General features: G+C 35.3%; 2 protein-coding genes across 2 annotated transcripts in view; both read left to right on the plus strand.

Annotated features, from left to right (window-relative positions):
* Window positions 1–18,648, plus strand: part of LOC130053656 (uncharacterized) — a 231,689-nt gene that overhangs the window by 88,069 nt on the left and 124,972 nt on the right. The window lies entirely within an intron of this gene.
* LOC125673020 (uncharacterized) overlaps window positions 1–18,648 on the plus strand; it is a 71,987-nt gene that overhangs the window by 30,454 nt on the left and 22,885 nt on the right. Inside the window, exon 4 of the mRNA XM_048909272.2 lies at window positions 15,806–16,300. Coding sequence (XP_048765229.2) covers window positions 15,806–16,300 — 495 coding nt within the window. The remainder of the gene's footprint in view (window positions 1–15,805; window positions 16,301–18,648) is intronic.

Raw genomic sequence — 18,648 nt, forward strand, 5'->3', positions numbered from 1 at the left:
AGACATACTGATAGACAAAACACAAACATACTGATAGACCAAACAGAGACATACTGATAGACAAAATACAGACATACTGATAGACAAAGCACAGACATACTGATAGACAAAACACAGACATACTGATAGACAAAATACAGACATACTGATAGACAAAGCACAGACGTACTGATAGACAAAGTACAGACATACTGATAGACAAAGCACAGACATACTGATAAACAAACCACAGACATACTGATAGACAAAACACAGACATACTGATAGACAAAACACAGAGATACTGATAGACAAAGCACAGACATACTGATAGACAAAGCACAGACATACTGATAGACAAAGCACAGAAATACTGATAGACAAACCACACACATACTGATAGATAAAACAGATACATACTGATAGACAAATCACAGACATACTGATAGAGAAAACACAGACATACTGATAGACAAACCACACACATTCTGATAGATAAAACACATACATACTGATAGATAAAACACAGACATACTGACAGATAAAACACACACATACTGATAGATAAAACACAGACACTCTGATAGACAAAACACAGACATACTGATAGATAAAACACAGACATAGTGATAGACAAAACACAGACATACTGATAGATAAAACACATACATACTGATAGATAAAACACATACATACTGATAGACAAAACACAGACATACTGATAGACAAAACATAGACATACTGATAGACAAACCACACACATGCTGATATATAAAACACATACATACTGATAGATAAAACACAGACAAACTGATAGATAAAACACACACATACTGATAGATAAAACACATACATACTGATAGACAAATCACAGACATAGTGATAGACAAAGCACATACATACTGATAGATAAAACACAGACATACTGATAGATAAAACACATACATAATGATGGACTAAAGACAGAAAAACTTACTGCTAGAAAAAAACAAACATATTGATAGAAAAAAACAGGCATACTTTTACACAAACCACACACATACTGATAGAGAAAACACATACAAACTGATAGACAAAACACGGACTTACTGATAGACAAAACACAGACAGACTGATAGACAAAATACAGACAGACTGATAGACAAAACACAGACATACTGATAAAAAAATCCTCAGATATACTGGAAAAAAACCCAGATACTATTACACAAACCACAAACATACTGATAGACAAAACAAATACACACTGATAGACAGAATACATACAACTGGTAGAGAAAAGACAGACATATTGATAAACAAAACGGACATACTGATAAATAAAAGACAGGCATGCTTATCGACACAACACAGACGTATATACTGATAGACAAACCACAGACAAACTGATAGACAAAACACATAGACACTGATAGACAAAACACATACATACTTATAGACAAAATACAGATAGACTGATAGACAAAACATATTTATACTGATAGATAAAACACAGACATACTGATAGACATAATGCATATATACTGATGCACAAAAGACAGACACACTGACAGACAAAACACAGACAGACTGATAGACAAAACTCAGACAGACTGATAGACAAAACACAGACATTTTGGTATACAAAACACAGACATACTAATAGGTAAAACACAGACATACTGATATACAGAACACAGACATACTGATAGACAAAACAGAGACATACTGATAGACAAAACAGAGACATACTGATAAACAAAACAGATATGCTGACAGACAAAGCACAGACAGACTGTTAGACAACAAACATATATACTGATAGACAAAGCACAGGCATGCTGATAGACACAACACAGACAGACTGATAGACAATATACATACATACTGATAGACAAAACAAAACACAGACAGACTTACTGATAGATAAAGCACAGAAATACTGATAGATAAAACACAGACATACTGATAGACAAACCATATATACACTGATAGACAAAGTACATACATACTGATTGAAAAAGACAGACATATTGATAGACAAAACACAACCATACTAATAGACAAAACACAGCAATACATACTGATATACAAATCACAAATATACTGATATACAAAGTACATACATACTATTAGGAAAAAAAACATATACACACTGATAGACAACGTACATACATACTGATAGAAAAAGACAGACATATTGATAGACAAAACACAACCATACTAATAGACAAAACACAGCAATACATACTGATATACAAATCACAAATATACTGATATACAAAGTACATACATACTATTAAAAAAACCATAGACACACTGATAGATAAAACACTGACATACTGATAGGCAAAACACAGACATACTGATAGATAAAACACAGACATACTGATAGGCAAAGCACAGACAGACTGATAAACAAAAACAAACAGACTAATAGATAACACAGAGACATATTGATAGACAAAACACAGACATACTAATAAACAAATAACAGAGAGACTGATAGACAAAACACATACATAGTGTAATACAACAAACAGACATACTGAAAGAAAAACGCATATATACTCATAAACAGACCACAGACATACTGGTAGAAAAAACACATATATACTAATAGACAAAACACAGACATACTGATAGAAAAAACACATATATACTCATAAACAAACTACATACATACTGATAGAAAAAACACATATATACTCATAAACAAACTACATACATACTGATAGAAAAAACGCATATATACTCATAAACAAACTACATACATACTGATAGAAAAAACACATATATACTCATAAACAAACTACATACATACTGATAGAAAAAACACATATATACTCATAAACAAACTACATACATAATGATAGAAAAAACGCATATATACTCATAAACAAACTACATACATACTGATAGACAAAACACAGACAGATACACTGATAGACAAACACAGACAGACATACTGATAGACAAAACACAGACATTCTGATAGACAAACCACATATATACTGATAGAAAAAACACAGACAGACTGATGGAAAAAACACAGGTATACCAATTGACAGAACAAAGAAATACTGATAGACAAACCACAGGCATACAGACACTGATAGACAAAACACAAACACACTAATAGACAATCCACAGACACACTGATAGACAAAACACAAACACACTGATAGACAAAACACAGACATACTGATAGACAAAACACAGACATTCTGATAGACAAAACACAGACATACTGATAGACAAAACACAGACACTCTGATAGACAAAACACAAACACACTGATAGACAAAACACAAAATACTTATTATAGGATTAAACATTCTTTTTGAAGAATTTATCGATGTGTAAATTCTGGACATTTTACTCACAAACTGAATAAAAGTGCGAAGCACTTCTATATTAAGTTTGTGAGTAAAATGTCCAGAGTTTACACATCGATAAATTCTTCAAAAAGAATGTTTGATTCTTATAATTCCAATTCGTTCCGTGTATTATCAACTTTAATAATTTGAATACTTTCCCCGCACTATGTTGTTTGTTTTCAAGCGCGTATGTATACATAGCGTTTTTAGGATTTATTGATGTGTAAATTCTTGTTTAGATTTATTTTTGTCCAATCAAAACAATTGTAATAACTAACATTGGAATTATATACAAAACACAGACATACTGATAGACAAAACACAAAATACTTATATACAAAACACAGACATACTGATAGACAAAACACAGACAGACATATTGATGTACAAACACAGACATACTGATAGACAAAAGACATACATACTGATAGACACAACAGACATGCATACTGATTTACAAAACACAAATATACTGAAATATACAGCCATACGGATAGATAAAACAGGGACAGATTGACAGACAAAAGACAGACAAAGACAGACAGACGGACATACTGATAGAGAAAAAAACACAGATAGACAGATATACTGAAATACAATATACAGCCATACGGATAGATAAAACAGGGACAGATTGATAGATAAAAGACAAAGAGAGACAGACGGACATACTGATAGAGAAAAACCCACAGATAGACAGATATACTGATAGACAAAACACAGGCATACCAATAGACAAAACACAAACAGAATGACTGATTTACTGATAGACAAAACACAGTCATACCGATAGACAGAACAGAGAAATACTCATAGATAAAATAGTCATACTGATAGTCAAAGCACAACAAAACAGAGATACATATTGATAGACAAAAAACCCAACATAATGACATACTGATAAACACAACACAGACAGACAGACATACTTAAAGACAAAAACCAACAGAATGACATACTGATAAACATAACACAGATAGACAGACATACTGATAGACAAAAACCAACAAAATGACATACTGATAAACACAACACAGACAGACAGACATACTTAAAGACAAAAGCCAACATAATGACATACTGATAAACACAACACAGACAGACAGACATACTTAAAGACAAAAACCAACATAATGACATACTGATAAACACAACACAGATAGACAGACATACTTAAAGACAAAAACCAACAGAATGACATACTGATAGACATAACACAGATAGACAGACATACTTAAAGACAAAAACCAACATAATGACATACTGATAAACACAACACAGATAGACAGACATACTTAAAGACAAAAACCAACATAATGACATACTGATAAACACAACACAGATAGACAGACATACTTAAAGACAAAAACCAACATAATGACATACTGATAAACACAACACAGACAGACAGACATACTTAAAGACAAAAACCAACATAATGACATACTGATAAACACAACACAGACAGACAGACATACTTAAAGACAAAAACCAACATAATGGCATACTGATAAACACAACACAGATATACTGATAGACAAAAACCAACAGAATGACACACTGATAAACACAACACAGACATACTGATAGACAAAAACCAACAGAATGACACACTGATAAACACAACACAGATAGACAGACATACTTAAAGACAAAAACCAACATAATGGCATACTGATAAACACAACACAGACAGACAGACATACTTAAAGACAAAAACCAACATAATGACATACTGATAAACACAACACAGATATACTGATAGACAAAAACCAACAGAATGACACACTGATAAACACAACACAGACATATTGATAGACAAAAACCAACAGAATGACACACTGATAAACACAACACAGATAGACAGACATACTTAAAGACAAAAACCAACATAATGGCATACTGATAAACATAACACAGATAGACAGACATACTGATAGACAAAAACCAACAGAATGGCATACTGATAAACATAACACAGATAGACAGACATACTTAAAGACAAAAACCAACATAATGACATACTGATAAGCACAACACAGATAGACAGACATACTTAAAGACAAAAACCAACATAATGGCATACTGATAAACACAACACAGATATACTGATAGACAAAATACATCTATCCTAATAGTCAAAGTACCTATACTGAAAGAAAACACAGACAGACTTACTGATAGAAAAACACAGGCATACCGATAGACATAACAGAGAAATACTCATAGATAAAACACAGTCATACTGATAGTCAAAGCATAAACAAAACACTGATTGACAAATTGAGAGACAAAATACATACATACTGACAGACAAATCACAGATATAATGATAAACAAAACACAGATATACTGATATACAAAACACTGAAAGACTGATAGACAAAAATCAGACAAACAGACTAAAACACAGATAGAGAGACATACTGATAGACAAAAACAGACAGACAGATACATTGATAGACAAAACACAGGCAGACAGACATAAATTATAAGTACCAAAAACATGTCACCAAGAATAATTTGGAGGTGATGTAATGACTGTCGTTAAAACTGCAGATTTATCTTCTCATTAAATAAGGTAAGAATGAAACGTGGATTTACATGGTTGTCACACTCATATATCCACTCACAAACACCATGATTAAATGGAATTTACAAGACTTTGGTTTTTTCCCGGAGTCACCCCCTAAAAAGGTGCAGTCCCCGCACGGTATGTAACGAATTGGTATACACCCTTGCCATCCGCAGCACGGTATGTGACAGTTTTTTAAATACAGCGTAGCACCGCCGCGGTGGCCTAAAGGTTAGAGCGTCCATCCCGCACGCGGAAGGTCGGGATTCGAATCCTGAACGCGACAGACCTAAGTCGTTAAAACAGGTAGGCCCTAACAACAGTTCCATCTCAAAACGCTCGGCATTAGATGTGAATGTCATGGGTCCTCGGATATGACCTTAAAAACGGATGTCACGTGTCACAGTAGGTGTGGCACGCTAAAGAACTCTCACTGCTCAATGACCGTAAGCGCCGAACAAAGGGTGTTGCTAAAACGCGGAAGGGAAAACGAAACGGAAATATTATATGCAATAATATTATGAGGAGGTCAGCAATTTGCAAAATAAAAGGTTTATTATGAACAAGGGAAACAGAAATTACACACAGAGAGTGGGCAGTAATCCAGAGAATCCACTGGTTCACATACTTCATACTAATACATATGCATTTTAAAGTCAGTAACTAACCGCCGCGGTGGTCTAGAGTTTAGGACGTTCGCTCCACATACGGAAAGTTGGGGTTCGAATCCCAGCCGCGACAGGATTAAGTCTCCAAACGCTCGGCATAAGGTGTGAATAACACGAATACTCGGAGATGACCTTAAAACGGATGTCCTGTGTCACAGTAGGTGTGGCACGCTAAAGAACCCTCCGCCGTAAGCGCTGAGTAAAGGACTGAATTTGAAGCCCTTCACCGGTCTTGGTGACGTCTCCATATGAGTGAAAAATTCTCGAGAGAGACACGAAACAAGATACAATCAATCAAAATCATTAACTTACCATGTAAAATATCAATAAAGAAAAAAAATATCACCATACTGAAAAAACTTGAATTTTCAAATTGTATACCTAATGAATACCCCCTCCCCCCTTCCCGAAAACAACATTGTATAAGATAAAATAATGTTTTTCAACAATTGCTCCTAACATAGTTTTCTTAAATCGAACTTGCTTTTATTCGTAATTTAGTTCTACACCTGGTATAATACACATATATGTGTTTATGTATCACACCAAATTTTATAGTGAACGAGTCCGCTGTGTATAAAAGGTTTGCCTAATTTGGGATGAAGTGATGTGAAAGTTCGTACATTTACCGACATACTGCGGATTAGTGTTGAAGTCGAACACATACAGCGGGAAAGAAAGATTGAAATAGAACCAATGGAAACTACGGTGAAGTTTACGATCCATAGTATGAGGAATTCTTAGATATGAAATAGCTAAAGGACTGAAAGACAATTTATGTTTGAATGGAATTAAAAGGTCATCTTATTATTAATCTAAATATTAAGATACAACTATTCAGTTGAGAAATAAACTGATAGAAGTCCTCCTTGGAGTGCTGCGGTCGCTAAGTCTTTGCTACCTTTAAAAAAAAGATAATATATCAAACACAAAATGTTTAACTTGCTGACTTAATAAGATCATGAATTGTCCTTGTTATACACACATCACACTCCCTGTTGTAAATATACAGTGCACATACACGGTATTATGTTTAAATCTACATGTAAATGTGCGTTAATGACGTTGTGCCACCGGGGAGATGGGTATATAAAGTACGTGTGTTCTTTCCATTCCCTACCCAGGGCTCGAAATTAACATCTGCTCGTCAGTCTGTGACTGGGTAAACGTCTGGCGGACAGACTGACATTTGTTTTAGTCAGTCCGATGGGACTGGTTTATTTTCTAAAGCATTATTTTGGAAAATATACTTATACAATCTTATACAAACATTTGACATGCTTCGATCTGTAGATATCAGACGAATCTGATTCGTAAATATAAATTCCACATTCAAGTGTTACAATATTGTCTGACGCATATTGAGTTAAATTTCATTTTAATAACATTAACAAAATATATGTAATTATATCTTGAAAACTCTGTTGGACTAATACATTTTTCTGCGGACTGGTTGAAATTATACTCCATCAGTCTGGCTGGACTGGTGACATTAAAAGTTGCTTCAAGCCCTGCTACCCATAGGTGTCGCTGCTCGCTAAAATATCTGTCGATGCCGACATTTTAAAATTGTTGTAAAACGCATTGCAAATTCCTTTACAAACGTTGAACTTCGCTTAATCAATATATGATGCATAATTTTAAGATAATATGGCTTTAACGCTTGTAAACAAATTCCCAAAATTTTGCTTTTAATCATAACAAAGTCTGACAATAGTTGGTGTTATCTTAGCTACATTAATCATTCAACTTCTTAAATTATATTCCGTTTTCCGTTCCGCGTTTTAGCAACACCCATCCCAGCAAAGGCCAAAAGAACTAGAACCGCACAGTACCAAAATTGGCCCTCTTGCCAAAATAAGTGAGACTTTCACAGTTGACGCTCTAAGACTGTAATGTTCTTGAACAGTTTATTTCATAGCAATATATTTTCTAGTTTTCGTTTAGCAGTCGTTCAAACTTAATTTTGTTTTTCAGCATGAAAATTATATAACGCCATGGTGTTTACATCATGCTGTTGATGTTATGAGAATGAATACACAAAATGTGGACGCATATCTTAATAATATTCTTTGGACTTATTCTCGTAGTAAATTACAACTACATGTATTAAATTCCTAAAATATTAGGAACTTGCATATTTTCTATGATGTTCAAATTTGTGATATATTGGTGCATCAAAATTGGTACCTTATAAGTTTTACATATTGCCCTTCCTTACATAACACTATACAAAATTTTCTCACTGTATCACTTGAATATAATTGAGAAAAACACATGATCAAAAATTAAATCCCATGCGGCAAAAGGACCCAGCGAATAGTATTGTTTTACCGCCCATACCTCAAATATGATTTTATTTTTTCAACTTGTATAAATTTATCTATTCACATCAATTTTTATTAAATTGATATTAATTGACGATATAAAGACAAAAACTCTATAATGTATTAAACTTAAGTAATAATAATAACTAATTAAGACAATTTTTTTTACGCATCCCCCTGGTGAACAAAAATTCGTATTCATAGGTAATTGATATTTTAGAAAAAGTCAGTCCACAGGTTTTGTTGAATCAATGGGAGATAGGTGGGGGTAAATACTAGAAATTTGAAATTGAAGGAAAATTATAGAATTCTAAAGTAAGTATTTCATAATTTCAATTCTACACGGGTTGAACATAATTTATGATTAAAAATGTATTGATGGCATGCTTTTAGAGCAGAATTTTAACAGTCAAAATTGGTGCCGGCTTACCCCTTTGCAAAAGGTGTTGTAATTAAGAGGTTTAATTACATGACACTTACATCAGACTCATCAATCATTTCATAATACATTCCTCGTTACATTATACAAAACTTGCATGGTCAAGAGAGATACTCTACCACAATACTAGAAAAGTTAGCTCACTAGCGAGGCAGTAAAAGATCCCCATTTACTGTCTGCTACCCTAGTTATTAAATATGTGAATGGAAAATGCGTCCAGTCCTAGGCTTTATCTATTTTACTTTTATAAAACATAAATGTAGTACATGTATTCATTTTCATCATTGTTTTCAAAATGTTTGAAAATGAATGCTACATTTATCTTTATAAAAGTAAAATGAATAAAGGACTGAATGTAGTATTCATTTTCATCATCACCGCTGCGGTGATGTAGAAGTTATCTAGCGTTCGCTCTGCACGCGGAAGGCCGGTGTAAAGGCAAATTTTGACCCCCATAGAATAATGACCGGGGGTCATTTGTCGACATCGAAAAGTGACCCCCTAGCCGTAGAAAAATTGGATAATTTTGTAGAAAGAAGACCCAGGGGTCATTATTTTGCGTGTCTTACCTGAAAAATAATTACCCCCGTAGAAAAATGACCCCCCTCCCTTTCTTAGCAGATTGTTTGATTTTAAAGGTGTTGGTATGGGTTTTCAGATCATTATTTACCCAGAGTTATCGTTCCTGCTGCTCCTCTTATCAAATTTATTCCACGTGTATTTTTTTTTTCACGGTTAATAAAATAAAAGTAAGAACTAGTTCATTAAATTTGAGGAAAACCCACTGTAGGTTTCATGACCAATTACAACTGAAAAAAAAAACCCGCATATTTCTGGGACGGATCCAGGGAATTTTCAAAAAGGGGTTCTACCATAAATTTTAGTTCTCAAAAGGGGAGTTCCATTCTCAAAATGTGTTCTATTTACATGTATAGATCTTGTGTAATCAAACACACATAAAAAAAGAGCTGCGTCTAAATACAATACTTCTTGTTTCACAGAGAGGCGTGAAATCTTCTTAAAACTGACGAATTGACATTCATTTTTTGCAACTGAAGTCAATAGCTTATTTCATTTAGATATCATTATCGTTTTTCAAGAATTTTGAAAAATGAGTAAGTGTTGATAGAGGTATTAGTGAGTATGCGAACGATAGCTTTTGGGTAGACTATAGCATTTCACTGGATAATTTATGCCTGTCAGGGGTGTAGGACAAGGGGACGGGGGCACGTGCCCCCTCACTTTTGGAAGATGGGGGGGGGGGGCACAAGTGTAGTTGTGCCCCTCACTTTTTTAACACAAAATTAACATAGATTGATCAAATGAGAATATACCACAGTTAAAAAAACACTCAATTTTGATATGCAGGTTCTCAGCACTCAAACCATTATTTCTTGCATCTACATAACCTATTCTCTCCGTACTACATTTTTTTGACCGAGTTACGTTTTAAACCGTCATAGAATTGTTAGTTACAAGAAAAATGTTCTTACGGTGAAAATAGTTAGATCTCATTTATATTAGAAGGGGATCCCCCCATTGCAATGTTCAAAAGTGCAGTATGTCGTACACAGTACAGGGGAGTAGGGGAGGATACAGCCGGGGCACATGTCCTCACACTTCTCAAAGGGGTAAGAAGTATGGTTGTGCCCCCCTTAAGTAAAGTTTTTTTGCAATCTGACTAAAATAAGATCCCCGATCCACTCCTTTGTTTTCATATTGTCTCTACAACATAAATACAAAGGAGCAAATGGAGGATCTCATTTTTATCAGATTGGGATTATTAGTTAGTACCCACAAATAAAAAAAAATGAGTCATTACAGTCGGAAGCGCTTCAGAGGCCATGAATCTTGAATTCTTCAAAATTTTCTTCGGGAGACACGAAAATACATGAAACTTCATGATTGAAGTCAGTAGGAAATGGCATACAAGCAAATTATCTAAAGTGTAAAAAAAAAAAGAGTGAGAAGGGAAGTGTAAAGTCGCCCCCCTCCCCTTCGCGAAATAGGATTTTGGAGTGTCAGAAGGATATCCTACGTGTGTTTTTATTTATTTTTTATCATTTGTTTTGCTTGTCAAGTCAAAATGAGTTTGAGGTGGATTTATTTGGTGCCTCTCATTATTTTTAGCCCAGCTACTCCACTGCCTATTGTGTTAAATTATCAAACACCCTAAATAAATCGCCGCACTGTCATATCACAGTAAATGCAGTACACTTGATATCACCGTGTAGAAACGCATTAGAATGAATATCACCTTCTCTCTCTCTCTCTCTCTCTCTCTCTCTCTCTCTCTCTCTCTCTCTCTCTCTCTCTCTCTCTCTCTGTGTGTGTGTGTGTGTGTGTGTGTGTGTGTGTGTGTGTGAAGAATGTAGAGGAAGCAAATTTACAAAAAAGATGTGATTAATTAAGATTAATTCCAGGTTTAGCACCCTGTAAAAATGGCTGATGGCGGGGGGGATTTGTCTCCCCTCTTTTGAAATTCCTTGGATATCCATATGAGTACACAATTCCCGCCTCTGATCAACATTAGAGGATTTCCAAGACATAGCAACCCCCGGCATGTCCATCCAGGTCTGCAAAGGTTGGGCTTATCGACAGAAAAATTACGAGTCACTCTTTTGTTAAAACAAGTAAATTCTTATTTTTGAAACAAAATTACAATTCCTAATATGTTTTAATCTGGTTACGTTTCATATGAATGATAGGTTTACTTATAATATGACAATGTTGGAGTGCCTCCCTTAGGCATTACCAGAGAAATAATCCTTAATAAAATTTACAAGGGGGTCATTATTCTACGGGGGTCATTTTTCTGAAATAGGCTGATTTTCTTAAAAGGAATTTTTTTTTACGGGTGGAAGGGGTCATTATTCTATGGGAGTCAAAATTTGCCTTTACACCGGCCGCGACAGACATAAGTCATTAAAACAGGTAGTGGCGTTTTCATCGCCAAGCGCTCGTCATTAGGTGTGAATATCACGGGTCCTCGAAGATGACCTTAAAAACGGATGCCCCGTGTCAAAGTGGGTGTGATAAGCTAAAGAACCAGCATTGCTCAATGACCGTAAGCACCGAGCAAAGAGCTAAATTTGAAGCCACTCACCGCTCTCGGTGACGTCTCCATATGAGTGAACAATTCTCGATAGAGACGTTAAACAAGACATAATCCATCAATCAATTAGCGTAGTACAAATGGCGCGCTAGGTAATATTTTTTGTTACATCGTGTCGCTATTCGTACTACGGTGTGTAACAGATTGTTCCACACCGTTTCGTTGTTACACACCGTGCCGTATCACTTCACCTTCACAGTATGTCAAATGTAATACTAGTTATGATTGTAACGGAGACTGTCATGGACGTTCCCCAAACGCCCCCGCATTTAAAAGGTGGTGTCACTGTACTTCAGCACAACCAATCACAGTCTTTGAGGAGGGGGGTCTAATTTGTCGCCGATAGTTGGCCCCAATGCCAATTCGAAATTCCCTGAAATTTTTCCAAAATCTGACCGAAAAATTATCCATCGTAAAATCCGAAAATTCTTTCTATGACTTTTATATAGAAACTATTTTTATGGTATATGTATATTTCATTCCGGTGATCAAAATCTTGTGGTTTTTAGCAATCCTAAGCTGAAAGTTCAAGTGATATTTTCTGATTACCCGTTGTCCGTCCGTCTGTCTGTGAAATTTCACGTTTTCGAATTCTTCTCCAGAACCACTGGGTCAATTTCCACCAAACAATGCATAATTCGGGCAAGGGGATTTAAGTTTATTTAATTGAAGGGCAACATCTTTTTGTCAGGGGAAATAGTAATGAAATAGCAAATCTTCTCCAGAGACACTTGGCCAATTTCAATCAAACTTGGTACAACTCATTCTTGAGTGAAGGGGATTCAAGTTTATTCAAATGAAGGGTCATGCCTACTTCAAAGGGGGGATAATCACAGAAATGTAATAATAGGGTGGGGTCATTTAAGAATCTTCTCACGAACCACTAGGCCAGGAGAGCTGATATTCACTTGAAAGCTTTCTGACATAATGCAGACTCAAACTTGTTAAAATCATGACCCTCGGGAGTAGCGTAGGGCCACAGTTGAGGGTTAAAATTTTACATACAGATATCTAGGGAAATCTTTTAGAATCTTCTTCTAGAGAACCACTGGGCCAAAAGAACTGAAATCTACATGAATGCTCTCTGACATTGAGTAGATTCGTGTTTGCAAAAATACATCTACCACATACGTTTTAAAACATTTCATTGAAATCTCAAAATGTTAGAATAAATTAAAAGTAACACTGCACGCGCATGCCAATTTGATTTAGCGTATGTGGTTTGCACCAATCATTAGATAGACATTCATATTGTAAACCTATCACAAAGATTCTTTTAATTCAGACTTTGATTATTAATTAAAAAGTCATGGTCTTTTTCTTCAGTACCCCCCCCCCTTCCGAAAGAAAAAGAAAACATGAACGAAAAACAATACACGTACACATTATCTACCAATACTGTGAATATTATTGATTCATTTCATTAATATCAGATTTTCAGAATTTTGTTTTGGTATCATCCAATTAAAACAAAGCACACGTGCATGCGCGAGGAGATTGTTGATTTTGAGTATGGCAATCGGTTTCCATATGCGTGTTCAGAAAAATGACTTTAGTATGAAGGTTTAAGTGTTGATACAGTTAGCGCTAAAACTCTACAATGTACAACACGGAAATATCTAAGATTGATTGATTGTACATTGTTTAACATCACCCTCGAGTGTTTCGTTCATATGGACCGCCGCAATGTTTTAGAGGTAGAGCGGTTGCTCCGCATGTGAAAGGTCGGGGTTCGAATCCCAGCTGCGACAGAACTAAATCGTTAAAATAGTAAGTCACATTATTCCATCGCCAAACGCTCCACATCAGGTGTAAATGTCACGGGTCCTGGTAGATGACCAATGAGGCTTTGGCATATACATACAATGACCTTGGCTCACATTATACATTGAAATGTTCTCTTGAATTACTTATTTGTACCTACGAATGCGATTTTTGAAATTTCGAAGCAGCCTATATTCAACATTCATCATTTTTCTTGAAAAAAAGTATGTGAGATTGAGGGAATTCGGATTGAATATTTCGTTGTTTTTTTTTATGTTACTTCAAAGCTGCTTTTACATGTTAGTGTCCGGACATAGAATGTTTGAATAATGACCATTGAATGTATTCAAATCACAAACTGTTGATTCACTAAACATATATTTGGATGCAACCAGAGACAAATACCGTCAACCTGAGGGATGTTTTATTAAAACTATTAAGTGAAAACCTAAAATAAAATAAATAATCAGAAATACGTTTAAATATGACAATGAATATCCCAATTACATATAATTAAAGTTATCATGAATAATTACCAAACACCGGTACATATATCTCCAGTATATGAAATATGAAAACTTGAATGCTAAGTAGCTAATGTCTGTTCTCTTCAAGGGTAGCGCCGAGAGTGCGGGCCCTGGGTTAGTAAAATCGGGAAAGTGAATGAGTATTAGAAACCGGTTAAACAAGTATAACGAAATCCAGTGGTCAAACTTCCACCAGAGTTCGTTTGCTCACATTCGTAGGTGACGTAATGAGGCCTCGACGGGGAGTTTGGTCCAGTGGTTAGTTAGAAACACACACGCGTGGTATGTCACACTTCAGCGCAGAAATAAAATTATAAACACATTTACACTTATGCAATAATGAGAAATAAATGATTAATGATAATTTATTTACAGAGGTTACATGGATATATAAGTGCTTGATTATGGCGTCATTGGGTTTTTCAACAGTTCGAAGGTTGTTTCCATGTAAACGAATAAATTGATCTATATGATTTTTTTTTCCAAACAGATGAATCCTTCTTTCTATGATTCAACTACTTCTTTTTTTATACAAATCCAATAACTTTCAACTCAGCATCACCCCCCCCCCCCCTTTTTAAAGGATGTACACTAAAACCGACTTATCTGAGGTTTTTTAGAAAAAAAAAAAAAAAAGCTTTAAAGAACTGTATTTAACCGTCAGGACGTTGACATTGCATACACGAAGAAGTTATGAATTATAATGCAGCGTTCATGAAATAAATATGGAATTTATTTATGTCGGATCTGTCATTATTGTATTTACAATATAATGATTAATTCTGGTGAAAATACATGAACATGGTAAAGAAGTTTCCAAGTCAACTTTGTTGTGTAGAAATATGTAATATTCTGTATAAAGCGTCAAAAATGTGTATTATTCTGTGTAAAACGTACAGAAGTGTGTAATGATCTGTATAAAATGTCAACAATGTGTAATATTATATATAAAACGTAAAAAAATGTGTAGTGTTCTGTATAAAATGTCAAAAATGTGTAATATTCTGTATAAAACGTCAAAAATGTGTAATATTCGGTATACAATATTACAGGTCAGTACCACGACCGTCCTCCAGCTGAACGTTGTCTCCTGTACTGTCTTCTGATGGTGGGCGACTACACCGTCAAGGTCAAGGACGAATCTCACATCAGGATGTACAATGCGATCAGAGAACGATACTTTACAGAACTACCTGTTTGTGAGAAAATCACCGCCGCCGACAATCCCGAGGAAATCATTCACGTGGAAAACGACGTAATCAAGTTTAACCCATCCGACATCCGACATGACGTCATGTACGCGTTCATTACAGAGTGTCTGGTTGAGGACAGTGATCTGAAGTTTTTCTTGACCACGGCGTCACCTCACGTGATATCAGAATACTGCCGGTCGTGGGATTATAAGCGGAGTGAGGGAGAGCGATGTCTGTATATACCGGGGTATTTGGATGAGATGTACGACCTGTTCGTAGACAGACTACAGCTGGATATCCTCACACACTGTACCGTGTCAGACAGGGGGATTCATCACAGTATCAGTAAACGTTGTAAGTATTTATCACAGAACACCTTAAAGTTTTATCAGGTAAAAGTATTTCTGCAGAAAGGTCATTACCATGGATACATGGAACTGAAATTTTAGCTTTGTAAAATTAGTTTGGAAAGTAGGTACGAGAATAACGTGTATTTTTATCATTATCTGCAAAAAAAAATAAAATAAATAAAAACTACTGTAAAAACAAACATGCATAGCTTTGTTTACTTGGCATTTCAGTTTAAAAACATTATATTAATATTTTATGTGCAGGGACAGGGAAAACTACGAAAAGCCCGAAATATCAAAATAAATAAAGAAATGATAAATTAATACAAAGAAATAAAAGATGAATGTGTGATGTGGTCAGTGTCTATAGCGATGTGTTCTTGATGGACAAACTGTTTTGTTACTTAGGGTTTTAACGGTAAGGTATTAACATTTACATGCAAACGTAACAATGACATGAAAAAAAACCCCTTTAATATATGATGTAGTTCATGTGAGAATATTTCACACAGAAATCACTAAAGTAACTAGCATTGCCAGTCTGATCAACCACATTCAAGTCAGCATCAATCCCTGACTGCTGAAAAACAAAGCTTTACTTTATATTAACTGGGCAGTCTTGGGACCACGTTGAAGGAAGTTTAAAATGCATCTAATGCAACATATATATATATATTTATTTTCGAGAGAATGCAAGACATTATCAGATATGTGTGAAAAGGGGTTTCTTTTTTGTGTCAGAAGTTACCCCAAACACTTGTCTGACATATCATTGCGATAGTAATATACATGTAAAGATAAAAACTTCAATTGATACTGTACATCGTTGCACTTTTCCACGTACTGCAGCTGGTCGCAATGATTATGTAAATTAGATTTTCTTTAAACACAAGGATAAGGAGAACATAAAGGGGTGATTTCAAGGTCACATTATAATATTGATTTCACTTTGGCGCATACCATACATAAAATTAGGGGAGTGGTATGATTGATTGATTGTATATTATTTAACTTCCCTCTCGAGGATTTTTATTAATATGGAGACGTCAACATTGTTCATGAAGGGCTACATCGTTTAGACCTATGCTCGGAGTTTGCTGCCTTTGAGCAGGGAGGGATCATTATCGTGCTACACTTGCTGTGACACGGGACCTCTGTTTTCGTGGTCTCATCCTAAGGATCATCCCATTTAGTCGCCTCTTACAACAAGCAACGGGTACTGGGGACGTATTAAAACCCGGATCCACACGGGATGAGAGAAAGATTGATTTGATTTGAAAAAGAGATTATATATGATCAGTGACGGATTTAAGGGGTAAGGCGCAGCCGGCTCCCCATTCCTAAAACTTTCCAATTTAAAGTAAATCGTGTTCTTTTGTTAAGAAAAAAATAAACGATAAAAGAAGCAATAATTTCTTCCACTCACGGAGAAATCAATGACAAAATTTAAAGTTATTTAGAGAACTTATCTGTTTTCCAAAGCCCCTCAAAATTTGCGTCATTTCATTAATTTCACATAATTAAACTAATAAAAAATAGTGAAATTGACTTCATAGAAGACACATTTCAAGCCCTATGAAATCTGTAAAATTCAGGAGCTTACGGGGGCTTCACCCCTGGGCCTCCACCAAAGCTTCGCCCTGGACCCACAAGGGGCCTCAAGGCAGCCCTCGGAACCATTGCCTCATAAAGGTGCACCCCAACCGCAACTCCTGGATCCGCTTCTGATGATTATACACTCTATTCTACTGTTTATTGACCAAGAACCACACAGTTAATATAAGACATGTGACAAGAATATGTTTCACATATATCAGGATATAGGGCTCACGGCGGGTGTGACAGGTCGACAGGGGATGGTTACTCCTGCTAAGCACCTGGGCTGAGTTTTACGAAACTTCGTAACTTACGCAAGAAATTCTGACTTAAGAATTTCGTATGTTTTAATTTAAGATACGATGCTTCTATTTTACTAACGTGTTCTTAAGTTTCCATCGTAAACTTAACGTACGAAATATTCGCAACTTACGATCTGACGGTGTGCAAGCGCATTTGTCACCCGCTTTCAGTATTTCACAGTACATGTATATTCAATATGGATGTTCAGCAGCTGATGAGGTCCTCATATGAGATTTATAAATTTTGAAGCAAATACAGTTCAAAATAAAGAAGTTCTGAAATAAAAGATTATTTTTGTACAAAAATATATTTGGTTTCTTTTATGATTGCATACCATTATCAATCGTTTTCATATTCTTTTTAAAATACATTTCAAACTAATGTGAAAAGTATATGGAATCGAAAATACATTTTAAACTATTGTAACCGCCGCGTTGGCCTAGAGATAGAGCG

This window comes from Ostrea edulis, chromosome 3 (assembly GCF_947568905.1).
Source record: "Ostrea edulis chromosome 3, xbOstEdul1.1, whole genome shotgun sequence".
Lineage (NCBI taxonomy): Eukaryota > Metazoa > Mollusca > Bivalvia > Ostreida > Ostreidae > Ostrea > Ostrea edulis.